The sequence below is a fragment of the Chenopodium album genome, chromosome 1, assembly GCF_948465745.1.
Source record: "Chenopodium album chromosome 1, dcCheAlbu1.1, whole genome shotgun sequence".
In the NCBI taxonomy this organism is placed as follows: Eukaryota; Viridiplantae; Streptophyta; class Magnoliopsida; order Caryophyllales; family Amaranthaceae; genus Chenopodium; species Chenopodium album.
Window position 1 is genome coordinate 81,093,657 of NC_137834.1, and position 27,892 is coordinate 81,121,548.

The following is a 27,892-nucleotide window of genomic DNA, read 5'->3' on the forward strand; positions in this document are numbered from 1 at the left end:
GTTTGGTGAGTTTTCAATCAAGTAAAGAAAAATAGGGAAGATATAGTGATAACCAAAAGATACACGAAGAAGTTCTAGCACTTTCAATCGTTTAAATTTTATTGCAAACACATTAGGAGATCGAGTATTGCAAACCTGTTTCCACTGCACAACATAGTATCGGTAAATCAGAACAATTTAAGAGAAATAAGCAGATGCAATACTGTTGAGTAATTAGGTTTTGATGATTGTAAACTAATGATGATTATCTATCTAATGTGTTTGTTAAGTTGTGCATAGAAAGAACAAGTTATACTTGGAACAGGATACAAGGAACCTGAGCAGTCACATATATATATATATATATATATATATATATATATATATATATATATATATATATATATATATATTTATATATATAAGGAACCTGAGCAATATATGATAAGCAATAGAGAAACAAGAACAATGATGAGTGTTATGGTTGATAAACATGATGATGGCTAAAGAACCATGAAGGTAACTATGTAAATAGGTGTTTGCATATGTTAGCTTCATAAGGTAAGTACACTATGCATACATGAGTTGTATATGTGTAGGAGTATTTACATAAGCTTTAAGTTAATTAGTTCTCTCACTTGAAGTTTGTTTATGACAAACAAACTTCAATCTAATGTTTCTCTTAAGTGTTTATGTGAAGACAGGAACTGACTTAGGTGAAGTCAATGGGTTGGAACATAGAAGACTTCAAGAGGAACAAGAGAGAATGAATGAACCTAAAGCAGGTTCTCCCATGAGAACCAAACCACAAAGGAACCTGAAGGTATTCTCTAACAAGATCCAGAAGGAACTTTCGGTAGGCTTTCCCATGAAAGCCGGAATATGTTCCCTAACAGGTACATGAAGAGTTCCATGTTCCCTAACAGGTACATGAAGAGTTCCCTAACAGGAACTTAGTTCTCTAACAAGAACTATCTAAGTTCCCTAACAGGAACTTGCCCCGAGATATAGAATACATCAATACTACAAGATTCCAGAACAAGTGTTTCAAAGAAACAACATGAAGACGGAGAAATCGAAGTATGTCGCTCTAGGATTCATGTAAGTATGTTGGACATAAAAGTCAGTCTGGAACAAGTCTAAAGAACCAAGGTGAACTCATGATAGTCAATGAAATTAGAGTTACTGACTTGTCAGGAACTCAGAGACTGTCAGAGTTCCAGAACCTAATCGGAACTTAGGTCTGCACGTCGTTAAAGGTCGCAGGTCGAATTTAATGATATAAATATTTACCTAATACGTGCATATCTTTTAGGGATTTGGTTTTACAGAATAAAAATATTTATTTTCTAATAAATCCCTTTTGGAAAAAGATAAGTTATTTTTGGAAAATATTTTCAGTAAAATAAGTTTTAAATAAAATCTAATTTTATGGTAAGTACATCTTTTGTTGAAAGATATGGTAAATATATCTTTTGTAAAAAGATATGGTAAGTATATGTTTTATAAAAAGATATGGCAAGTATATCTTTTGTAAAAAGATATGGTAAGTATATCTTTTGTTAAAAGATATATTAGTATATTTGGAAAATATAAGATTTAGATAAAATCTGATTTTATGGTAAATATATCTTATTATTATTGATAGAATATATTCTTAACAAAAGATATATTTTTGGAAAACTTATTTTTGGAAAATATCTTTTATTTCTATCTTTTAATAAAACTTATCATTTACGAAAAGAATAATTTGGGTGTACTATAAATATGCTCATATGTATTCATTCAAAGTTGAGGATGATGAAGCTTAGTGGTCGTGCTTAATGGTTTCATCCTTCACCACGAAGCTAAGTCAAACCTCCAGGTCGAAGTTCCAGTCAGGTTCCAGTTACAGTTCGTCCAGTAAGTTCCAGACAGATCTTGAAGTGTCCAGCATATTAGTTTTATCCCTTTATTCATTGGTATGTATTTAGAGTTACTCTTTGAGATCTTGTAATTGGGAAAAAGGGTTTTGAGTGTTTTATGTATTGGGGTGTGAGAGTTCGTGAGGATTCTCGTTATAATTATATTGTAAGAGTGCAATGTGTGAGCTTCTAGGTGAGGCCAATTGAGCTTCTAGTGTGAGGCCGAGTGGGTAGTACTTTGGTGGTATGAGTGAATCTAAGTGTGGTACTTAGATTGGGTAGGTTAGGGTCCTATCAAGTAGCAAGTCCAGTGAGGAACTTGTGAAATAAAGGTCAGTGTCTAATAGGTTGTAACTTGGTGTTTGCCCTATTATAGTGAAGTGTGTTTGAAATCCCTAAGGTAGGGTCGAGGTTTTACTTCCAGTTGGGCCCTGGATGGTTTCCTCGTAAAATCCGCTTTGCATTGTCTAAGTTCCTAACAGCAATCAGTTTTATATTCCGCGAAAAGTAGGCACTAGGAACATACTACAATTCACCCCCCCTCTTGTAGTATATCATCCGAATTAACAAATACAGAGAAGCTAATGGTGTGTTTGGATTGAAGGAAATGGAGGGAAAGAAAGGGAATGAAAATGGAGCGATGAGGTATCATTTATTTGGATAACAAATGAGAAGGAAGAGAATTAGAGGGGAGAGAAATAAAGGGATTAAATAGTAAGAAATTCATCCATCCAACAAGGGAGAGATTTGGAAGGAAAACTCACCATACTTCCTTCCCCTCCCCTCCCCTCCTCTTCTCCTCCCTCCCCTTCTTTTCCTTCCCCTTTATTTATCCAAACATAGTGTAAATGGATTTAGTACCGCAGGCCAAAAAAAGTCATTGAAAACGAGCTTCCTGATATTCGACAATCAACTGAACCACGACAAGCAACTGAACCACTGGCTCAACTCACTTAAGTTATTTTCATGTACAAATGAAATACGTAGATCTAATGTGCTTATATTTTTTGTTCCTTTCACGCGTAATAGATTATCAATAATGACTTGTACAATTAACTCTTGTAGTTCAGGAGCACGAATAACTAGATCCTCCACTCTAAAAGTGTTTAAGTTGAGACTCTGTAGCCTTGGACAACTAGAAATTAAAATTTCTAGCACTTTTGTGTTACTAGGATTGACTAATCTCATATGCATAAACAAATTAAGGCAAGTAAGAAATGGAAAGCCTGAAAATGTTGGTGGAAGGGATATAATATAGCAATTGGTGAGTGACAAGTGTGTCAAATTTGTACAGAAGTATTTAGGGTAAAAATACCCCTACACATGGTCCAATCTCGTAAGGACACGTGGCCCAATCAACGGGCGACACGTGTCTCTACGAGAAGATGACGCGTGTCAAGCTCAAGAAGAGCACCTGAAATAAGAGAAAAGGGGCCTCCTTACATCAGGAGGTTTAATCCCGAGAAAGCCGCAAAACGGCGCTGACCCCTAGACACATGTCGCTACTTAATTGCGTCGCCAATCAAATCACGTCATTCTAGGGTAATAACCCTAAAAGGGCACAATTCTCCACCCCTATAAATACCCCTATCATTTATGATGGGAGCACTAGTAGAAAAATGGTAATTGGCACCGAGATATAGGCACCGGTTCTTAAGAACCGGTGGTAAAAAAAAAGGGTGAAAATGGGCGGGGTGTTAAGAGTAGAGTATTGGCACCGGTTCAAACCAAACCGGTGCCAAAAGGTTAAAAAAAAAAACGGTCTTCTTTCATCTCTGCTTCTAGAACATAATAGTACCCTAACTTTTGTACATAAAACCCTAACTTAGCTTCTCTCTCTCCGCCTCCATTTCATTTCCTCTAATCTGATCTCCCTCCTCTCTCCTCTCTCCTCTCTCCTCTCATCTCCTCTCCCTCCTCTTCGATCTCCTCTCTCCTCTCATCTCTTCTTTGATCTCCTCTCTCTTTCTTTATAAAGAAAATTCGACCACCGCGGCACCGCCTCAAAGCCCACCACTACCACATCATCACTGCCGCAAAACCGCCACCACCACCACAAAGTTTGACCACCGCCGCGAAGCCCACCGACATCAACAACAATTTCTGGGTATAATTATTTAAGGTTAGGGTTTAATTTATGGTTTTAATTCAATTTTAATCGATTTTGTTGGATTTAATTTTGGGTTTGATTTTGGATTTAAATCGATTTTTCTGGGTTTACTTAATCGATTATTGGATTTTAATTCGATTTTTTCTCGATTTTTCGGGGTATAATTATCCGAATTTAATCGGTTTTGTATATAATTCGATTTTTTTTCATTTTTTATGCGTTTTAATTTTGGGTTTAATTAATCAGTTTTTCTGGGTTTAATTCGCACATGCATGTGTTTTTTTCGAATTTTTTTTTAAATTTTGAGTTTTGTTGGGTTTTTTAAAAAAAAAAATTTCGAGGATTTTGTTTTTTTTTCAATTTTTTTTATAATTCTGAGTTTCTGGTTTTTTTTCCAGTTCGTGAGTATCTTCGTCGAATTCGGGGTCGGAGGAGAAAAATTGAAGGCCGATATTGCTTATACTATTCAGCAACTGCTAAACAATATTCGTTAATCCATTTGTTTTTTTTTTTTGTTGGCAAATGTAAAATTACAGATTATTAATTTAATTTTATCATGTATTATTGGAGATATTATTATTGGAGATATTATTGTTGGCAGAAATGTTTATATATAACATTTTGGTGATTATATATGAATTTCAATTATACTTTAGCATTTGGTGTGTAATTAATTATTGATTATGAATTTCGATTATAGTTGGTGTTGTATGATTTTTCTGCTAATTTTTAAGAGAAAAAAGACAAAAAAAAAAAAAAAAAAAAAAAAAAAAAAAATTTTTGGACATTGGCACCGGTTAACCGGTGCCAATAACAAGTTTTGCCACCGGTTTGAACCGGTGCCTTTTTCATGCACTAATTGGCACCCCCCACATTGGCATCGGTTCAAAACCGGTGGCATTGAGGGGTTTTGAACCGGTGCCAATTTCGTTTTTTCACGTAGTGGAGGGGCGGATTGTGACATAACATTTAATAGAGCATTAGAAGCTCCAACTTCTCTCTACTTCCTCTCTCTTATTTATTCTGTTTTCCGATTAACTTACTAGATCGTCGGAGACGGAACTCCGATAAACCGGAGTTATGTGGTTTTGCAGGTGTCTGAGTCTCATTGCCGGCGAAGCGTGACCAATGTCCCGAAGGATTCCAAAAAACCTCAAAACAAGACGAACAAACAAGAAGGTAGCTCCAATATGTCATAGCGACTACCGTTAATCAGATGGAATTTTTTGACCCCTTTACCATAAACATACTGCACCCGGCCATTGACTAATGTTCACATCCTTTGTAAACAGAAAGGTACACTAAGAACAAAAGTATGAATGGGCAGTGTTGGTAAGTAGAATATTGTAAGTGATGTCTGAAAGTGGTAATAATGAATTGTATGAACTTCCTGTTGTGAAATGTTTGATGCTGCTAAACAATTCATGATCGAGTTTTATCTTGGAAAGTGTTTTCCATTGGTATTTCCAGTGTCTTGATAAGATGCTTGTTCTTACAGCATCACAGAAAGGTAAGCATTCAAGGATAAATAATGTGTTACGTCTAATAGCAAGTCATGCACCGATCATATCAGCGTGTGCTCTGCAAGCCACAACGCGACCTACAGATAGAATGCAGATAAATCAGAACTTGCTTCCTCTCATAAGGCTAAAATCAATATGAATCGTGATGATTTTATACAAAATTAGGGGTGTATAATACCAATAATTGATTATCTTTATGCATTTTTTTATTACAGGCAATAAGCTATATGTAATGTAACTTGTCATTGTTAGTGAACCAACTCAACCAAAAGCTTAAGCTAATGGTTGATGCCCAAGAATATGTTTTATACTCTATCACTCCCCCTCACATGAAAGGCCCTTTGGACTTGAAATATGGATGCAACACAGGCCTTTTCATACCCGGCGCAAATTAATTTCACTTTAAACGATGGGTGGATGAGATTTAAACCCGTGACCTCTATGTCACACTGGCTCTGATACCACGTTAGAGAACCTACTCAACAACAAAAACTTAAACGAATAGTTAAGGCCCAGAAATGTGTTTTATACTCTATCACGCCCCCTTTCACATGTAAAAAGACCAACTCAACCAAAACTTTAAATTGATGGCTGAGGCCCAACAATATGTTTTAGACTCTATCCGTCATTAACAAGTCACTTCTTTCTATATGTAATTACTCTGTAACTTGCCATTAAAAAGTCACTTCATTGTTCACTCGTCCCATATATTTCTTGCAAATCTTGCCGGATTCTAGTGTTTGTTACCAATATAACTTTGAGGCAAAAATCATCTAATATAAATTATTAGACAGTAGCTACTTACTACCGCCATTTCGTATTTTACAACTTTTGCTAAAAATGGTCGGTGCACATTGTTTGCAACTAATGTTTTCTTTCCTTTTCAGGTTGTTATTTCTTTATATCTCTCTCCTCATCACATGCATTCATATTCCTTTTTCTTTCTCTATCTTACTCACAAAATTTTTTTGCCTAGGAGTCCGTGCACCCTTCAAAGTTGCAAAAAATGTGAAACAGATGTAGTAAATAAGTATTTAGGTAACAATCGTGAATCGTCATATTTTCCAAATTTCTAAAATTCTTCCTGTAAGAATTTGAAACAATGGTGAGCAAAATGACTATCTTATATCCGAATTGACCGTATATATAATAGAAATTTCCAAACAAGGGTCCTTAAACATGAACTAACTAGTTGCCTATGGAAATTCAGAAGATCAACTGCATCTATTGGAAAATAATTATTATCTTTAGGAAAATTTGTAAATTATCACTCAAAAAGTGGACCTGTTTTTAGAAATTACCACCCGTTAAATATTTTTTTATTTTATTTACCACCGCTTAAATTAAAAAAAATATTCCGATTTCCTCCTTTTTTAAAAATTCGGTGGATTTTTAGTTTGAGGGCCGCACAAAACTAACTTCCCTCCTTTTTTTCTTCTTCTTTTCTCTGGACTTAACCCTCTCAATATTCTATTAAACTCTACCTATCACTTCCCTCATCCAATTCCTCCAATAAATTGGTGAACCATCTTCAATCTTCTTAAATTTTCTATCAAGTATTCAATTACCCCTAAAATTTTTAAAGTAAAATACTAAGTTTTGTTTTTCTACAAAGTAATTGCTATACTGTACTTGCATGTACTGGTGAAGGGGAAAAAGTGCAAAAAGTCGCCATCTTTGGGTGTTCTTTGGGGATCAAAAACTATAGGCGAAGTTCCTGACATTCAATTGTTGAAAACGCCAATTCAATTGTCCCAAGAACCCTAATTGTTGAAAACGCCCAATTCAATTGCTCTTAGATCCTTATTTCCCAATCTACCCATTTACCCTAATTATAGTTGGCGAAGAACCCTAATTTAATTACAAATGAAATCATACCTTACTGTGAATTGAGTGTCTGCAATTGTGGGGATTTATCTTCAAACAACAAATAGCAAAATCTGAGAAAACTTGGTGGAATTTGGTGAAGGGAATGAGAATTGAAGTTGGAAGCTATTTTAAATAGAAAAATCGGGGGAAAATCAGTCAATATAGCCGTTAGGCGGAGGACTCAAACTAGAAAATCCACCGGATTTGATTTTCGAAAAAGGTGGGAATCAAAATATTTTTTTTTAATTTAACGGGTAGTAATTTCAAAACAGATCTCCTATTTGGGTGGTAATTTACAAATTTTTCTTATCTTTATTAGAACAATCCACTCCAAATGCAAATTAGATACAGTCCTGAATCATAGTTTTGTCAGTCATGTATCACATAATTTAATGGGAAATTCTACATGGTGGCCTCCTACTTTTAAGTTTTCCACGTGGGAGACACACTTTTTTCCAACTCTCTCAAGTGGCACTATGGTTTTGCAAAATTATGTATAGTGTCCTTTTTTTAGTTTATGGCTAACTTTTATAATTAAAATGGTTAACCTTAGGTTTTTTGGTTTAAAAATTAATTAAATTATATTTTAAAATAATAAAAAAGAATTTTTTTTTTAAAAAAAAAACATCCTAAACCCACGACCACCCTCCCACCACCACGTCCACCCTCCCACCACCACGTCCACCATCCACAACCCCAACCCCCATACACCACCGGCGCCCAGAATCCCTTTTTACCGCGCCGGCGCCGGCGGCCCCGTCCCCCTACCCACTGAACCCACCACGACACCACCTGAACCCCATATCCCAAACCCGAAACCCCCAAATACCCAACTCGAAACCCCTTAAAAACCCTATCCCACCAATTTAAACCCCGAATTAGACCCTCCCCCACCCTTGAAACTCTGACGCCCAAGGTTTTGAGGGTGGGAAAGGTCCTTATTTTGGGGTTTAACGTGGCGGGGGTGGTTTATTCGGGTTTTGGGTCGGATATTTGGGGGTTTCAGGTGGTGGGTTTAATGGGTAGGTGGACGAGCTGGGTTGTCGGAATGGTGAAGGTTGTCTGGGTGGCGGCGAAGGGTGGGGGAGGGCTGGGTTGTCGGAATGGTGAAGGTCGCCGCCTTCCGGGATGGTGGTGGTGGGGAGGGTGGTCGTAGGTTGGGGGAATGGGGGCTGCGAATTTTCTTTCTTTTTTTTTTTTTTTTTTTTTTTTTAAAAGAATTTGATTTTTTTTTAAAAAAAAAAAAATAATTGTGGTTAACCAAAAAATCAAAAGGTTAGCCATAAAACCTAAAAAAGGGCACTGTACGTAATTTTTCAAAACTTGGATGCCACTTGAGAGAATTGGAAAAAAGTGTGTCTCCCACGTGGAAAATTTAAAAGTAGGAGGCCACCATGTAGAATTTCCCTTATATCCCTAATTTAATTTAATCCACAAAATTGATAAAAATTAAAAGAAGAAATTGTACCCTTTGGAATACAAAACTAGTTTATTTTAAAACATCAAATCTTAAAATAGACTATACAAAAACTAGCAACACATATTAGTTCCTTTTAACTTAAAATAAAATTAAAAAAAAAAAAAAAAAAAAAAAAAAAAAAAAAAAAAAACAACTAGCAACATAATTAGGGTTTATGAATTATTAAATTCGAATTATAATGACCCCAAATTTTAAAAATCTAGATTAGAAAATCAATAAAAGTTGGAACTTGATATAAAATAAACGAAAAAATAGAGAGAAATACTGACCTACTAGAGAAGTTGCCTCCAAAGCCTTGTTTTGACGTTTGGGTGATTCTTTAGTTTTGCTAAACGTGATGTATTTGACTATCTGAGTCATTAAGGGCTACAAGTGGCATGATTCATTCGTATTGTTTTATGTTGGCACAAATTCTAGATTTATTAACTTATTTAAAGACAGGTTGCAGATACCCTAAAAAATTTTAAAGTTATCCTTATATAATATAAAAGTTGTCATTTTCCTAACATAAATTTGACCTTTTTTTTTTAAAACCACATAAATTTGACCTTTAAAACACTTATAATATATTAGATTAATCATGTTAGCAAAATATTTAGATATTATACATTAAAATGCAATCAAATTCATTATAAATTAAAAGATACTGTTAGGAAATTAGGGTGTAATTGTGTTTGATTAATGCAGAACAAGTTAATGAAATTAAGAACGAGAAAAAAAATAAAGAAGATAAACAAATAACACAAGGATTTAAGTGGTTCGATCAAAATAGACCTACATCCACGGGTGGGGGATTCGAGAGCTTCTTCACTATAATGGAGAAAGAAACAAGAGAATAATACAATGAGTCCTTAATCTAATGGCTAAAAAAAAAAGGTATGATCTAATTAATCAACTAAAGGGTCTTTTTATAACACAAGGAAATCCTAATAAAACCCTAAGATTCTTCCCCAAGTATTACTCAAATAGCCGTCATAGAAAAGATATAATTTTAGGAAATATTTCGTCAATTATCCTAGAATAACTTAACTACCGAGCTATAGCTCGGCAGCTAGCTCATACCTTCCGCAAGTCTTCATAGGGCCGAGCTATAGCTCACTCGCATAGAGGTATAGCTCGCAGCCTCGTTGCAAATTTCCAGCTTCGTCAGGTTTTTTAAAAACGATCATAACTTTCTCGTTTATTATTGGAATTGGGCATCTGACCTATTGTTGGAAAGCTCTTGAACCAAGCTATCACCTCCAACTTGAATCACCTCAAAATCAGTTGTATTTTGAGAGATATAAGCGTTCAATGTCAGCCCTACTAGATTTCGAGTCACAATTTAACAGTTACCCTTATAAAAATTAGTTTTACTATAAAAATTGTTAAAGTTACCCTTAAATTAACCGTCTTTCAAGCTACAATAATTAATGTAAGCCCACCTTATACAAGACTTAGCTTATTGCTATGTTGGTATCATTTCGAGTCATAGTGTCATACTGATTAATGGTTTTATTCTATAAGTCATGTATCTATCTTTAGAAGTTTAGAGGTGTAGGCGACACTCATTATCAAGGAGTACGTAGTCCCAACTCTCTCTCATTTCTCAATGTGAGATATTTATATGTGTTGTTTGGAAAATTTCTATTTCAACAATTTATGATTTGATTAAGATCGAATTTTGGCCAAGTTTAAGATATGGTAATTTGCATCAAAACTAACTAAAAGCTTAAACTATTGGTTGAAACCCAAGTATAATTTTTTTTTTTTTTTTTTTTTTTTTTTTTTAGTTAAGATATGAAAATAAGGAATGCTTGATTCTATTTCTATTTGCATTGCAATCAAGTGCAACTTTAATAATACTTTTTTAAAAATTCAAACAACTTGCATTGGAGTATTTTAGAATGAAAATTACTTGATACTAAATAAATTAAAATCTGAATGATCATTGGCTAAGAAAGGGAACATATAATTACATTTAAAAGCATTTGTAATGATAAAAAAAATCTATAGTGTAAAAAAAAAGCTCAACAACTTCTCAACGTAGGGTTTGATATGATGCAGCCTTCAATTCATCTATCAAATTTCACTATCAGAAGCAACTTTGAAATAAATTAGTTGAACCTACTGCACGTTTTTCTAATTTCTCCTTGGTTGCCGGTTAGTACATCAAGAGCTTGCAATTTCACCATGGCATTAGCCAATTTAGTGTTGAATAAGGAAGCACTTTGCGCGAATTGTTGAACAAAGGGAATAGTTTTAGGATCACGAGCCAATGCTTGGTCGATTGGGAGAATTCCTCTTTGCTTTTGTATTTGATTAAAGAAAGAGTTGTCGACTATATTTGAGCTTGGTGGATTTTGATCAAGAAATGTGGAATTGTTAGCCGTTATGCCCTTAGGGCATGTTGGCATAAGTTGTTGGCGAAGAGTTGGGTCCATAATTGGGTCAAATTGGGTAGTACCTTGGTAAAGTCTATCTTGGAAGAATGCACAGCTTGAGACACCAACTGTGTGGCAACCTAAAAGAATAACCATCTCTTCTGTGGTAAATCTTTTAGCGCTGAATGCTGAAATAGTTTCACTAACTGTCAAAAATGGGCTTGGAAGATTAACATCTTGGGCTCTTGACACTAGTCCATCTCTTCGTCCGGTTTGTACCGAATAGTTTGGCCCACCTCCCTATTATTGGAGAAAATTTATTGAAATATTTATATGAAAAAAAAAAAAAAAATCAAATATAAGAATTGACTAATGATTTGATTTTCCATTGATGCAAATAAAACAATTTGACGAAATATTTAAGGCAATGAAGTTACCAGTTTGATAAGCTCCTTAGTAGCAATAGCAATAATGTCAGCACACGAAACAACTCCCGGACATTGTGCTTCGGCTATAGCTTTCATGGCATCAATTAATTCATATCCTCTTACGCTAAGGTTGGGACCAGCTGTTTTCTCCGTGGAAAGTCCATTTATAAGGATTGATGCGTCACATCCCTTCAAAAAAAAAAAAAACATTAGATGACATATTAATTATAATTATGACATGATGAATATTAAGTTAAATAAATTAGCATTTTATATGAAAATGACGTACATGCATTATAAACTTTTGCATGATCGTGTAATTTTATTGAGAAAAAAAAAAAAAAAAAAAAAAAAAAAACATTTTGCAACATGAGGTAAAAGTTATGTATAAGAAACCTATAAAGCTATAACATGATAGAGTATAAAACATATTCTTGGACCTTAACTATCCGCTTAAGTTTTTGGTTGAGTTGGTCCACTAACAGATTATAATGTCATAACCTTTGAAAATAAAATTGATGCAATAATGGAGATAGCAAGAAAGTTGAGGGCTTACATGTACGAAACAATCATGAAATTGCATACGAAGGATGGCAGGAAGAATAGATGGATCCTTTCGGAAATGTTCTTGTACTTTGATTGCAAGCACTGCCTCAATATCCACTAGTTTGTTAGGGCATAGACCTTTATAAAAGCCGACCTGCAAACCCGAAGGTCTAGTAGGGGTAGGAGGACTCGAAGGAGGGCTAAGAGGCGGACTTGGAGTGATTGGGGTAGGAATATTTTTAGGGGGCTTGTTATTTCCACGACCCACATGTCGACCCTTGGAACCATGGCTCTTTTGCCCATGAGTAGAACCATAGGATTTACGACCATGACTCGATTTTGAACCTCCTTGTTTCCAACCTGAACCTTTAGACTGACCCACATGGCTTAGAGCCAAGATGAGCATGGTTAGAGCTAGCACTCTAACCAAAATGCTAGTAACGGGAAACTTCATTTTTTTTTTCTAACTTCTTAAGAACGATTATGGATGAAATTTCTAGTGTACGTGTTTGCAAATGTGTTAGCAAATTGTTTGTATGTTTCAATTGCGCAAATGCCTAATTTATATATTAATGTAAGACATGCAAATAAAACTTATAAAATATAAAATTGATTAATAATTTAGTTTAATATAATTTTATCAATCAATAATTTCTAAACTTGGGCTGTTAAAAATCACAATTAGTTATGCAACAATACGTGCGAAGCAGATTGTATTGTCTCCAATTCAATTAGGCGTGGAATGTACATGTACATTTATACGTCGGTGTATACGTAATACCTACAGATTATTCCTCCTGCAGACTATCCGTATGTTATTCTGGTAGGTGGATGTTTCCTAGACAATTATTCTGAAAATTATTATATTGTTATTGTTATTATTGTACATTGCCAAGAAATTTGGGATAGAACACATAATAAAAGCGTTGACTTACAGCTAGAAGCTGAAAGGTGCAAAAATTCTAGTTTACTCCGATCCTATGAATCTAAAAACGTAAAAACACAGCTTGATTTTACAACAAGTTCGTCTCAAATATTTCAAAGGTTTGTCGGAAACTTGTTTTTCCTTTTTTGTTTTTGGGAGCAATTGTAAAGTTGAGATTTCACACTTGTTATTGCACATTTTATATCATTAAAATGAAGGATTATATGTAATAGTATAAATGTATAACTTCGAGCTTAAAAATACTAGAGCAAAGTTATCTATAACTAAAATAAAAACTGCTTACATCACCATTGTACACATGTCAATTTCTCATGAAAAATTTTCCCTCCAAAATTTTCTCACTTTTATCATATTTTTTCCTTTCAAATTCAATATTAGGAAAATAATCTTTAATAAATAAATTAAAGTGTGAACATCAATTAACCAAAAACGTATTAGTGATATTTCTCTTTCCGAAAACCCACATTTTGTGAATTAATTATATTATATTGTATTAAATTTTTTATTCTATATTTAACATTAAATTTGAATGCTTCAAAAATAATATAGCATGGACGAAAATTTAATTACGTTTTAATAGTATTTTATTAGATTAATGAATACATTACCAATATTTATCGGCATATACATAATTGATAACTTTATTACTCCCTGCATTTCATAATACAATATATTGTTCATTTTTATCTAAGTTCAAACAAGGTTTTTTAATTAGTTTTTAGAACAAAAAATTCATATGAGTATTTGTTATATTATATACTAATGCTGGAAAACATTGCAGATCATGGCAATTGTGTAAAGCAAGGATCGTACCATTCTATTATTATATGTGATCTCAACTTACCAACCGTTTAAACAGCTATATGCCTGGATATAATATTTTTTTGAAGAAGATATTTGCAAAATCTGGTTCGTTTAATTTGAACCTTGGGTTTGGTGATTGATATAATATGTTGACTTTTTCAGGGGAAAACCATTCGTTTGACCTTGAATAATTAATTTAATTATTTTCGTGATCACCAAAGATGTGAGAATATTTTAAATGATTATGAACAAATATTAATAAAAAGACATTATTTGGATGCACATAGACATGCAGACGTTAGTCAGATTCACAATAGGTGGTTGAAACTTCTATCAAGATTATTTCCCAATTGTCTAAACTAGTATTCAACCCGTACCCATATGATAGTCCATACATAATACAAAGGTAAAAGGATGCTATATACGAATAACTAGTATTTAGCCCGTACACATATGATACTCCGTAGTCCGTACCTACTACTACCATGGTAAAAGGTTGCTTATAAGTTGTAAACTACTTAGATAACAATAATGTAGGCGCGACATGATTCAAGCTACCAATAGTAGGATGCGTCAAGATTATCAATCCAATTCATCATAGTTCTATTGACTTTATTTAAGCTGTAGAAAACATGAAAATTTCGTTATACATAACCTAAGGGATAGTTCCTTACTTATATTTACTACCTCTGTTTCACATTTTTGGCAACTTTAAAGGGTGCATGGACTATTGGATTTGTTTGTGAGTGTAAATTAGAGAAGAAAAAATAGGCATGCATGTGATAAGGGGAGAAGTAGAGAGAAATGACAACTTAAAAAGAAAAGAAAACATTAGTTGCAAATAATGTGTAGCATTTTTTTTTTGGCAAAGTTGCAAAAAATATGAAACAGAGATATTACAACTAAAATAAAGTTTCAATAAAGTGTAGAAGGTTAAAAATAAGTTGAGGAAAAAAAATACTACCTCCGTTACATATTATTTGCAACGATTAGACATTTTTCCTCTCTACTTTATATCAAATCGTTGCAAATAATATGTAACGGAGGTAGTATTAAATTTTGGAAAGGATTAATAAAAGCTAAAGAAGTTCAATTTACAATTTACAATTGCTATTCAAAAAAAAAAAAAAAAAAAAAAAAATCAATTTACAATTAAAATAAGTTTTAATAAAGTTTAATATGTTTAGATAGGTATAAATTAGGTGATTAGATTATATTAATAGTTATAACTTGCACAATTTCCATGAAATTACCTTTTTTTTTTGTACTTTTTTTTGAATAAGTTTTGTTCTTTATACTTCTACAATTTTATTTTGTTCTTTTATTTTTAATTAATTTTAATTTTTTTTAATATCATCCTTAACATCCTACACAAACCCCCCACTTAAAGTCTGTTCCGATTCACTGAAAACAAAATTGAATTGAAATGAACTGATTAGGGATGAATTGACGTGAATTGAACTAAGTTGAAAAGAATTGTTTATGAGATAAAGAAATTAGAAACTGAACTGAACTAAACTAAACTGAACTGATTGGAATTGAATTGAACTGAACTGAACTAAACTGAAATTAAGCTGAACTGAATAGATCCTTAATCACTTTATCATTGATTGAAGAAATATCATGGTTTTGGGAAATTGCTACTGGATTATGGATGCGTACCTATGTTTGAACGAGCATCATACAACACGGGTTCTGTTAGTCATTTTTTTCAGCTTTAAATTTCAATAACATATTTTGTGCACCATTAGAAACATATACATAAAAGATATCACATTGGTATCATTGAAATTTACCTACTTCATAGAACTTAATGATATCTTAACAATTTCATAAAAAGTTCATATTATCTAAAAAAATTGTAACGGTATTTGTTTCTTGGTACAACATAGATATGTACTAAGATTTAGCGGACATTGCCCAAATTATTTTACATTCTCTACTTTCTTCTTGTAATTTATGTCCCAATAGTACTGTCAAGCACATAATTAGTAAATGATAAATGGATTTAAGTTAATTGTTAGTTCTCCACATCAACATTAAAACAAACTAATTATCATACAACTCGAATTGGACATTAATTTGCAGAAGTGTATTAAAGCATGAATTGAAATTTACTTGATAGTTTGATACCATATAAACTAAAATATGAAAGATCATAGAGCGAGCAAGAAAGGGAACATATGATTACATATAAATGCAAATGTAATGATAAATAATTGTATTATAAAAACAGTTCATGAAGTTAACAATGTTGAAATTGATATGACACAAGTCATAACCTTCGTCAGCTAATAATTTTCAGAATCACAAGCAACTTTGAAGTTTGATTAATTGAACCTACTACACGTTTTTCTAATTTCTCCTTGGTTGCCTGTTAATACATCAAGCGCTTGTAATTTAACCATGGCACTAGCCAATTTTGTGTTGAATAAGGAAGCACTTTGCGCGAATTGTTGAACAAAGGAAACTGTTTTAGGATCACGAGCCAATGCTTGGTCAATTGGGAGAATTCCTCTTTGCTTAAGGATTTGATCAAAGAAAGAGTTGTCAACTATGTTTGAGCTTTGTGGGTTTTGATCAAGAAATGTGGAATTATTCGCCGTTGTGCCCTTGGGGCATGTTGGCATAAGTTCTTTGCGAAGAGTTGGATCCATAATTGGGTCAAATTGGGTAGTACCTTGGTAAAGTCTATCCTGGAAGAATCCACAACTTGAGACACCAACTGTGTGACAACCTAAAAGAATAACCATTTCTTCTGTTGTAAATTTTTTTGCACTGAATGCTGAAATGGTTTCACTGACTGTCAAAAAAGGGCTTGGCAAATTTACATCTTGAGCTCTTGACACTAGTCCATCTCTTCGTCCGGTTTGTACGGAGTAAATCGGTCCACCACCCTGTTGTTGGAAAACCATTAAATGTAAATATTAATCCAAAGAATTGACCTAAAATGAATTGAATCATATTTAATATGAAAGCAAACTGGGTTTATTTGTAAGTCTACGAGCTTACCAGTTTAATCAGTTCTGTAGTAGCAATGGCAATAATGTCAGCACACGAAACAACACCCGGACATTGTGCTTCTGCAATTGCTTTCAAGGCATCAATCAATTCATATCCTCTTACGCTAAGGTTAGGACCTGCTGCTTTCTCAGTGGAAAGTCCATTTATGAGGATCGATGCATCACATCCCTTCAATAATTTAATGAAAAGACTATTAGTACATGCAGTTGACAATGACAATGTATGATTATGACATATGTTGGGATTGGGGGTGTCCAAACATTAAGCTAAATTAATAAGTGTATTTTATATAAGAAAGACATATAGATGTTATAATAAGGTTTTGAATCATTCTTTCAAATTATATAAAATGTAGTCAACCTAAAATAACAGGTAATAAATGAGGCCATCACTTGGAAATGAGATTGATGATGCAATGATCGACATAGAATATAGATAGCAAGAGCGTTGAGGGCTTACATGTACAAAACAATCATGAAATTGCATACGAAGGATGGCAGGAAGAATAGTTGGATCCTTTCGGAAATGTTCTTGTACTTTAGCTGTAAACTCTGCCTCAATATCCACTAGTTTGTTAGGGCATAGACCTTTATAAAAACCAACCTGCAAACCCGAAGGTCTAGTTGGAGTAGGAGTAGGAGTAGGAGTAGGAGTAGGAGTTGGAGTTGGAGTTGGAGTTGAAGTGGTAGGTGGAGGAACATTAGGAGGGCTTAGAGGAGGACTTAGAGGAGGGATTAAGGGAGGGCTTGAAGGGATTGGAGTAGGACTACTATATGTAGGAGGCTTGTTGTGCCCACGACCCACATGTCGACCCTTGGAACCATGGCTCTTTAGTCCATGACGATGAGTAGAACCATAAGACTTTCGGCCATAGCTCGATTTTGATCGTCCTTGTTTCCAACCCAAACCCTTAGACTCACCCACATTGCTTAATGCTAAAATGAGCATTGTTAAAGCTAACACTCTAACTAAAATACTAGTAGCTGAAAACTTCATTTTGTTTTAGCTTCTTTAAATCGATTATGTATGAATGAAAGTGTTACTCTTGTATGTTTGTAAATGTGTTAGCAAATTGGCTTATTTGTTTCAGTTGGGCAAGGACCTATATATATTGCAAGACATGCATAGGTTTAGAGGTATAATTAATTGGCTAATGATTGTTATTTAATTTTCTATAACTCCTAAACTTGGCGGCTTAAATTTACAATTAGTATTGCAAGAAGACGTGCGTAGCAGAATGTATTGTCGCCATATTCTTCTGGTAGGCAAAGTTCCAACACAATTATTTGAAGATTGTTTAAAATATAAAGGATAGAATAGACGTGTTGCCGTACAAGCTTAAGCTGGTCTAATTATAATAAGCATATTATATCTGTTTTATTGTTCACTTTTGTAGTTTCGTTTCTAATATTGCTTGGTTCCACTTTAATTTGCAATGACAAGGGTTTTAGTTTCAAATATTTTTGGGTATTGGAGAATTATTTATTTATTTCAATGCCATTAAAATCTTCCAATAAAATAAAAATGTAGAACTTTTGATAATTCATCACAATTATTTAATAAGTTACTATTGATAATTACAACTACTCCAACAATTCCTCTTAAGTCTCTCACATTTTTAATAGGATCTTGCTAACGAACGCCTACGAGGTGTTGTATAAGCATTTAAAATATTACCTAAAGTGGTATTAATCTGAGAAAGCATGACAAAATCACGCGTCGATTAGTGTTATTAATGTTATTTTTTAATTTAATCCTTTTATTTTTAGCTAGCTTATCCAATACCCCGGAACGTTTGTTAGCTTTTGCCTTTTTAATAAGTTATTATTGATAATATTTAATAAAAAAATGCGGAGTATTAAATTAGAACTAGTTCTAGAGCCAGATTATAGTTAATTAGGATCATGCCATGGGAATAACATGTTGACTTTTTAATATTAATCTCAACTCATGTTCGTCAACCGTTTAACATCGAGCCTGATATCATTCTTTATATGAAGAAAATATTTGCAAAATCTGGTTCGTTTAATTTGAACCTGCATGGGTTCGGTGATTAGAATAACATGTTGACTTTTTAAGGGGGGATTTGGGGAAACCACTTAGTTGACCTTGTCCAATTCATTCAATTATTTTCTTAATTGACTACCAAAGTTATCAGAATGTCATAATATTATTCAATTTAAATGGTATGTTCGATCAATGAGATATGGATGCACATAGACATGTAGATATTAATTTTATTTACTTTAGGTGGTTGAAACACCTAGCTAGCAAGAATATTTCTCTATCTTCTTGTTATTTAGTACTTGCCGTAGTCGTTTAAGGGTTGTATATAAGAAAATAAAAGTAAATATTAAGATAAATATATAGTATGTACTGTGATTAATTTTGCATATATACATTTGGAATTTCCTTACTCCTTTATTTTATTTGATTTGTGCATATTGCTTGAGAAATTGAATCTATTGTCATTTGTCAATGAGAATCGGAATTAGGTTGGTAAAGTATAATTTATCATTTAAGTGAACATCGTTTGATAATAGGTCCCTTAGCTTAAATGTCATGCATAATGCCGCCCCTCATTGTTTAACCTTTGGCTAAGAAGAATGTTACAAGATATATATGTTTATTCGTTTGCATAAGCTAATATTGAGATTATAATTTTATAAAGAGCATTGGACCACCATCATATTTGTACACTCGTTTGTTTAGAGAACCTTGCAAATTTTCTAATCACTCATTGCATTAAATAGAGTTTCATTAACCCTTGACCATATTTATGGACCAACTTAACTAAAAGTTAGGGGTAGGTGGATGAGATTTGAACTCGTGATCTTTGTGTCATGTTGTCTCTAATACCATGTTCAAGAACCAACTCAATCAAAAGGTTAAGTTAATAGTTAAAGCCCATAATTTGTTATATACTCTATCAAACCCCTTCCCCTATTTTTGCAATAATTTACCCTTAACCACTATTGCAATTTCCCTAGAATTGCTTAAACCCTTCCCTTTCCCAATACTCTAATAGTGTATTAGTGTCATCGATTGATTATTGCTTTTCATAAATTGAATTTTGATTGTACATTTGTACTGATCTTGTATCGAGTAACCAACACTTCTCCTTGTACAAGTCAACTACTTACATCCGTTTTTTTTAGGTTGACCGTATTCCTTTTTAAGAATTTTTTTTAGCTGACATTTTTCCTTTTGGGGTAAGTATTTTACCTTGCATTTACTAGCTATCCCACTTGCTTTATCATTCTTTCTCAATCTCTCTCTTTTCCTTAATATATGTCTAAATCAACGCGTCAACTATATAGAAACGGAGAAAGTATTATTTATTATTTTTTTTTTTGGCAGAAATGAACTGATTAAATAATTAATAAGTTATGGCATGCGCCAAATTTACAAAATGCACCCTGATAATCAAGGTGGCTGATAAGTTTGAGAGCTCCCTGCTCCAAATGTTTGCTACTGATCAGCAAAACCAAATCTAGAGTTAATAAGTTTTGTGCCAAAAGATGTCTTAAAACTATTACAATCCGAAGTTTGTGCCACATGAGGCTGCTGAATAATTACAAAAGATTGCAGAATTGACGATTCCAAACACAGAGAGCTAGAAGAAAGAGGTAGATCCAACACATAGCTTGCCTGACCACCACATCTGCTTCCCAAACTCTTTTCCTTGGGAGCTTTTCCAACCTTCCTGTTCCTGCACGCAAGATCAGGTCCCTGCAGAGAGCATAAAAATTTCCCATCTCATCAGAACCCAACACATCTTAATTTATTCCATGGAATGCTCTGAGACAATCAGAGTTAATCTGAACATCTTCCCACTTTTCCCATATTACCCAAGAGATAGCTGCAATGATAGCTAAGGTTTCAGCCATGAGAGATGAAATGGCAGAGGTGTGCACAACAATTCCTTTGATCCAGTTTCCCTCCTTATCCCTACAGATACTAGCTACCCCAGCTTCCAAGGATTGAGGCTTAAAGGATGCATCCACACATATTTGCATATTATGGGAGGAAGGGCGGAGAGGGATAACAGAGAGGGAATGGGGAGTAGAAGAGGAGGGCCCCAGGAGAGTAAACTGAGAAGCACAATGCTTGAGAGACCTCACCCTAAGTCTCAGGTTTAACAGATTTCTTGTTAAACATACACCCATTCATTTCTTCTTAGCCAAAGTGTCCAAGTGATCATGGCAAATGATTCATTCCAGGGGAGATTAAGGAAAGGGTGCATGGATGTGTTTTGCAAGTTTGAGATCCACCACTCATAAGATGTCAGGCTTTGAGAAAGGTTTGAGGGGTGTACCAGGTTCCAAATTTTAGAAGCTCTAGGACAGTCCCTAAAGATGTGTAGAGTTGTTTCCTTCATATCAGGACAGAAACAACAGAAGCCTGAGGTTATTATGTGCCTGGAGTTGAGATGATCAGCTGTAGGAAGCCTATCCCAAAGGCATAGCCACAGGAAGAATTTGCTTAGAGGGGGGATATTAAGATCCCAGAAAGAGTGATGAAAGATGGGAAGAGCAAGGTTTGGATGAGAGATGTCCCAAAGATAATTATAGGCAAGTTGACTATCAAAATAGCCTCCCTGCCCAAGTCCAGAGAAAGGAGAGTCCTCTCCATGGCAAGGCAGGGTCAGCTTGGATAGAAAGAGGAGAAAATGGGGAGGGAGAAAATGGATATGGGCTGAGTGAGATAAGCTAATCCTCCCCTGGATAAGGACAGATTGGACTAGCCTACTATCTTCCCCCCTGAGGTAAAGGACCAGCAACACTAGCCCTGAGAGATCCTTTTCCAGTCCAGTTGTCATGCCAGAAACTACAGTGGTCTCCTTTCCCCACACAGATCTGGGAGAAGCTAGTTAGAGTGTCCCATCCCTTACCAGCATCCTCCAAATGTGCATGGGAGCCTCTCTCAAAGGGGGTAGCAGGGTCCCTAAGACAATACTTTTCTCTAATGATGGTGGCTGAGAGATTTGAAGAGTTTTACAGTTTCCAACAGAGTTTAGCCATAGAAGCTTTATTTTGCATATGAGACAATCTAAAGTTTATACCCCCTGAGAAAGTATTATTTAATATTTAATTTTGTATGTATTTGAGTCTCCCTTATGAGAGTTTCTCGTTTCCTTCTAGGATTTCTCTTTTAGGAGGATTTTCCTAGCCTTCATAGCTAGGTTTTTTTTACTCTTCTCCCTTTTCTCTTCTGTCCTTTCTTTCATCTCTTTTGTTTCTGGTCTTAATTGTGAATAATTGTAGGGGATTTCCATGGGTATTGTTATCGGTGGTAATCCCTCAAACAATTTTATCTACTTTTAATAAATAAATCTCATTGTTGAAATGATGTTTTTTCTATTGTGGTTTATTTTGTTATATGTTTTACTAACAAGGATTAAAACCCTAGGGTTTCATAATCACCATAAGTATCTAGCTAGTGGACCACATGAATATTTCACCCAATAGCTGCAAACATTTATTTATTAGTAGATTGCAAGCTGAATTAGTGCTAACTGACATATTGTATTGCTTCAGATGAAGTTGTGCGATTAAAATGTGATGTAATTAGTGCCTAAACCTGTATTGCTATTTAAATTTCTTAGAATTTTTTTTTCTTTTTTTTTTTTGAGGAATTGTTAGAAATTGTTTGTAAGAGCCATTTGATGGTCTTTCATCCATGAAACCATGTTTCTTCATAAAAAAAAAAAAAACAAAATCTTAATTTGTTTGAGTAGAAAACTCAGAAGATCATCAATCATGATTGCTTCAAATATGGGTTTTTTTTTTTTTTTTTTTTTTTAAATTAAACATATATTGCCTTTTTCATTTTTTAATTTATTGTATGCTTTATTTGCTTGATATATAGATAGAAGGAATGCTAGCTTGATTTTATTTTACATATATGCTTAAATGCGATCAAATTATATAACTTTTTAGAATAATTCAAGCTAGAGAATGACAGTATAAAAAAACATAGAAATTAGTAGGGAACAAAAAAAATTAATAATTAAATAAACATAAATAATTGAACAATTAAAACCTCATAAGGCAAGGAAATGAATGTAGCATATACGATTATATTATAAAGCAAATATAATGCTTGAATGTAACATAAAAAAGCCAAGAGTTCTCAATCCTTGGCAAGACTTGAAAACATATATATCCTTCATATTTCAAATTTTGTATCAGATGAACTTCAATTAGTTAAAACTACTGCAAGTTTTTCTAATTTCTCCTTGGCTACCGGTAAGGACATCAAGTGCCTGCATTTTCACCATGGCACTAGCCAATTTAGAGTTGAATAAGGAAGCACTTTGCGCGAATTGTTGTACAAAGAGTGTCGTTTTTGGATCACGAGCCAATGCTTGGTCAATTGGGAGAATTCCTCTTTGCTCAAGGATTTGATCAAAGAAAGAGTTGTCAACTATGTTTGAGCTTCGTGGATTTTGATCAAGAAATGTGGAATTGTTCGTTGTTGTGCCCTTAGGGCATGTTGGCATTAGTTGCTGTCGAAGATCTGGGTCCATCAGTGGGTCAAATCGGCTAGTACCTTCGTAAAGTCTATCTTGGAAGAATGCACAATTTGAGACGCCAACTGTATGACAACCTAAAAGAATAACCGTTTCCTCTGGTGTAAAATTTTTATCACCAAATGCCGAAATGGTTTCACTTACTGTCAAAAATGGACTTGGAAGATTTACATCCTGGGCTCTTGACACTAGACCATCTCTTCGCCCTGTTTGTACGGGATAATTTGGTCCACCTCCCTATTGTTGAAATTAAAGACCAATAAGTATATATAAATTAATCACATAAATAAGGTTGATGAAAAAACAAAGTAATTACTAGCTAAAACCATAAAAAGCCATGAATTTACCAATCTAAGAACTTCCTTAGTAGCAATAGCAATAATGTCAGCACATGAAACAACACCGGGACATTGTGCTTCTGCTATATCTTTCAAGGTGTCAATCACTTCATACCCTCTTACGCTAAGGTTTGGACCAGCCGTTTTCTCAGTGGAGAGTCCATTAATAAGAATTGATGCATCACATCCCTTTAAAGGTAAAAAAATTAAATAAGTCAGATAGATACAAATCAGGTGAAACATATTTAGAGATAGTTTTTTTTGTCAAAAACTACCTAATAAAGCCCAGATTTAACATTTTACCTTTTATAAGGTAGTTTCTTACAACATTTTTTTTATTAGGTAGTTTCTCACAAATTTTAGGTTGTATTAGATAGTTTTTGACAAAAAACCCTTAGAAATACGCGATATAACCACAGATTATACAACTAAAAAGAGCTTACATGTACGAAACAATCATGAAATTGCATGCGAAGGAGAGCAGGGAGAATAGATGTATCCTTTTGGAACTCTTCTTGAACTTTGATTAAGAGCACTTCCTCAATATTTTCTAGTCCGTTAGGACATAGACCTTTATAGAAGCCGACCTGCAAACCAGAAGGTGTAGTTGGGGTAGGAGCACTTGGAGGAACAACGGGAGGAGTTAGAGGAGGACTTGAAGGGATTGGACTAGGGCTATTCCTAGGGGGCTTACCATTACCATAGTCTTTTCGACCATAGCTCGATTTTGATCGTCCTTGATTCCAATTCGAATCTTGAGATTGACCCACATGGCTTATTGCCAATATAAGCATTGTTAGAACTAGGGCTCTAACTACAACACTAGTAACCGAAAACTTCATTATTTTTTTTTCCTAGCTTCTTACAATGGATAGATTATGAATGAAATTATAATTATTAGTGTAGTTTGTATGCAAATAAATGTAATTAGCAAAGTGGTTTGTTTTCCTCATTTAATTTAGGCAAATGCATAGATATATACTATGTACGGAATACATTGATAGGGAAGACATACAAAACGTGCAAAGATGATTGTATTGTCGCCATGAAATGTTCGTCAGTGTTGACGTAGTAATATGCAGATTATTTTAGACCATAACTTATATTATATTATATTCTGATAGGTGAATTCCTCTAAGACAATTATTCTGTGATAATAAGTTATAATCCGTACGATTGTACTTCGTATTGTAGTATTTGCCAAAAGAAGAAATAGCATAGAAATTACGCGTTTACATACAACTTGGAAGTTTGAAGTGGTCTAAATATTGTGGATGCATGTATTCCCTCCATCTTAGAAAACATGCATCATTTTGATTTTACACATTTTATTTTGAAATTTTCAGATATACAAAGTACATTATACAAGTACACAGAACATTATATAAGTACCAAATATCACATAATCATTTTTTTTAGTTTAATTTAATTTTTTTAAAAAAAATTAATGTGATATAGTAATTAGATTAATGCTATAGCATTTAATATATTTACTTTTTAAATTTTAAGTTGGGAATTTATCGACAATTTACAAGTAAGTCGGTGTAATAAATATTTATTTATTTTCTATTTTTTCCACTTTTAGCTTCTTTTATGCAATCTTTAGGACTGCAAATATCTTTTTCTTTGTAATTATAATATTTCAAGTTATGTGTTGAAAAATATAAATTATTAAAAAACTAGTTTTTATATTTTCATTCAATTGCGAGTATCAAATTTGATACCTCTTTTAATAATTTAATGATTCAAGCTGAAATTAAGTTAAATTAGGGTCTGCTCATTTCAGCTTTTAATTTCCTTCTCTCATAAAATTAAATATTCATTTCAGCTTTATTCCGTTCAGTCCAGCTCAATTCAATAAATGTGAACAGACACTTAGGGTCTGTTCTCATACGTTTCAGTTCAGCTCCTAATTTCCTTCTCTTATAAAATGTTCAGTTCAGTTCAATTCAGTCTATGAGAATAGGCCCTTAGTTGTGTCAAAAAAAAAAAAAAAAAAAAAAAAAAACCTTTAAAAAGAATGTATAGGCATTAAAGTTAACATATTATTACATTCATATAAATGCAAATACAATTGCTTAAATATAGAATTAAAATATAGCTAACCATGTTCCATTCCTGGGCTAATAACATAAAATAGCCTACAGCTTAGAACTTTAATTAGTTGAACCTACTGCAAGTTTTTCTAATCTCTCCTTGGCTACCGGTAAGTACATCGAGTGCCTGCAATTTCACCATAGCACTAGCCAATTTAGAGTTGAACAAGGAAGCACTTTGCGCGAATTGTTGAACAAATGAAACTGTTTTAGGATCACGAGCCAATGCTTGGTCAATTGGGAGAATTCCTCTTTGCTCAAGGATTTGGACAAAGAAAGAATTGTCAACTATATTTGAGCTTTGTGGATTTTGATCAAGAAATGTGGAATTGTTCGCTGTTGTGCCCTTGGGGCATATTGGCATAAGTTGTTTGCGAAGAGTTGGATCCATAATTGGGTCGAACTGGGTAGTACCTTGGTAAAGTCTATCCTGGAAGAATCCACAACTTGAGACACCAACTGTGTGACAACCTAAAAGAATAACCATCTCTTCTGTTGTGAATTTTTTAGCATTGAATGCTGAAATGGTTTCACTCACTGTCAAAAATGGACTTGGAAGATTCACATCTTGGGCTCTTGATACTAGTCCATCTCTTCGCCCTGTTTGTACTGAGTAGTTTGGTCCACCTCCCTATTAATGGATGAACACAAAATTAATTGAAAGAGAAATAGAAAATAAGATGTACTTGTGTTTAAATTAATTCCAAAGTAATGAGTCACAAATATAATACCATTCAATTGGAAAATCAAAAGGAAAATCAATAAGTGTAAGAATTTACCATTCTAAGAACTTCTTTAGTAACAATAGCAATGATGTCAGCACAGGATACCACACCCGGGCATTGTGTTTCTGCTATATCTTTCAAGGCATCAATCAAATCATATCCTCGTACACTAAGGTTGGGTCCGGCTGTCTTCTCAGAGGAGAGTCCATTTATAAGGATTGATGCATCACATCCCTACAAAATTTAAACAAAACAAACATTAGATGAAACATTTTAATTATGTCATTATCAACCATATGGACAATAAAATTGATGCTACAATATAGATGGGTTGAAAGTTGTTCGAGGACTTACATGTACAAAACAATCATGAAATTGCATACGGAGCAGGGCAGGAAGAATAGATGGATCCTTTCGGAATTGTTCTTGAACTTTGGTTGTGAGTGTTGCCTCAATATCCACTAGTTTGTTAGGGCACAAACCTTTATAGAAGCCAACCTGCAAACCAGAAGGTGTAGTAGGGGTAGGAGTACTTGGAGGGCCAATAATAGGGCTTAGATCTAGAGGAGGTCCTGAAATAATTGGAAGATTAAACCTAGGGGGCTTGTTTCTTCCATGACCCATATGTCGACCATTGGAACCATGGCCCTTTATTCCATGAACCGAACCATGGGATTTACGACCATAGCCCGGTTTTGATCGTCCATGTTTGAAACTAGAACCATGAGATTGATCCACATGACTTATTGCCAAGATGAGCAATAGAGCCAATGTTTTGACCAAAATACTAGTAATCGAAAACTTCATTTTTTGTTATTCTTTCTAGCTTCTCACAAATGATTATGAATTATGAATGAAATTGTTAGTGTATGTATGCAAATGTAATTAGCAACTTGGTTTGTTTTTCTCACTTACGTGAATGTCTATATATAAACACTACGTACATTCCAAAGAAAGACATGCAAAATGTATAAGTATGTGATTAATAATTAATTTAATTTTAATACAATGCACATAATACTTCCAATACTTAGCTTGGTTGTTAGAAATTATGTAGCAAATCGTGCGTAGAAGATCGTATTATTGGCATGGAATGTACGTAGGTGTTGACATAATTATCTGCAGATTATTCCAGACAACATATAATCTTGTAGGTGAATGTCTTGAAGACAACCATTTGGATTTTTTAATAATTGACAAAACTAACAACTAGTGTATATGC

The 27,892-nt window shown here is 33.9% G+C and overlaps 2 protein-coding genes and 2 pseudogenes across 2 annotated transcripts; all 4 read right to left on the bottom strand.

The window, feature by feature from the left end:
• Positions 1 to 10,736: 10,736 nt before the first annotated feature.
• On the bottom strand, positions 10,737 to 12,615 carry LOC145612612 (peroxidase 57-like). The gene is made up of 3 exons (XM_081667975.1): positions 12,213 to 12,615; positions 11,666 to 11,845; positions 10,737 to 11,528 (listed from the first exon to the last, which is right to left on the bottom strand). Exons 1-3 carry the CDS (start codon positions 12,606 to 12,608, stop codon positions 10,962 to 10,964), a joined length of 1,143 nt encoding a protein of 380 aa, XP_081524101.1. The 5' UTR covers positions 12,609 to 12,615; the 3' UTR covers positions 10,737 to 10,961.
• Positions 12,616 to 16,219: 3,604 nt separating this feature from the next.
• LOC145636715 (peroxidase 57 pseudogene) lies at positions 16,220 to 17,991 on the bottom strand (annotated as a pseudogene).
• A 4,889-nt stretch (positions 17,992 to 22,880) lies between these two features.
• On the bottom strand, positions 22,881 to 24,643 carry LOC145636720 (peroxidase 57 pseudogene; annotated as a pseudogene).
• Positions 24,644 to 25,874: 1,231 nt separating this feature from the next.
• Positions 25,875 to 27,464, bottom strand: LOC145612706 (peroxidase 57-like). Its single transcript, XM_081668033.1, has 3 exons — positions 27,025 to 27,464; positions 26,725 to 26,904; positions 25,875 to 26,576 (listed from the first exon to the last, which is right to left on the bottom strand). Exons 1-3 carry the CDS (start codon positions 27,292 to 27,294, stop codon positions 26,010 to 26,012), a joined length of 1,017 nt encoding a protein of 338 aa, XP_081524159.1. The 5' UTR covers positions 27,295 to 27,464; the 3' UTR covers positions 25,875 to 26,009.
• Positions 27,465 to 27,892: the final 428 nt, after the last annotated feature.

What these genes read in the sequence shown, in the direction of transcription:
- LOC145612612 (XM_081667975.1), bottom strand. Translation starts at nt 12,608, where the DNA reads ATGCTCATCTTGGCTCTAAGCCATGTGGGTCAGTCTAAAGGTTCAGGT. An exon ending in TTCATGATTGTTTCGTACAT is followed by an intron (nt 11,846 to 12,212) that starts GTAAGCCCTCAA and finishes TTTTTTTTGAAG; the next exon opens with GGATGTGACGCATCAATCCT. An exon ending in CTAAGGAGCTTATCAAACTG is followed by an intron (nt 11,529 to 11,665) that starts GTAACTTCATTG and finishes CTCCAATAATAG; the next exon opens with GGAGGTGGGCCAAACTATTC.
- LOC145612706 (XM_081668033.1), bottom strand. Translation starts at nt 27,294, where the DNA reads ATGGGTCATGGAAGAAACAAGCCCCCTAGGTTTAATCTTCCAATTATT. An exon ending in TTCATGATTGTTTTGTACAT is followed by an intron (nt 26,905 to 27,024) that starts GTAAGTCCTCGA and finishes TAAATTTTGTAG; the next exon opens with GGATGTGATGCATCAATCCT. An exon ending in CTAAAGAAGTTCTTAGAATG is followed by an intron (nt 26,577 to 26,724) that starts GTAAATTCTTAC and finishes ATCCATTAATAG; the next exon opens with GGAGGTGGACCAAACTACTC.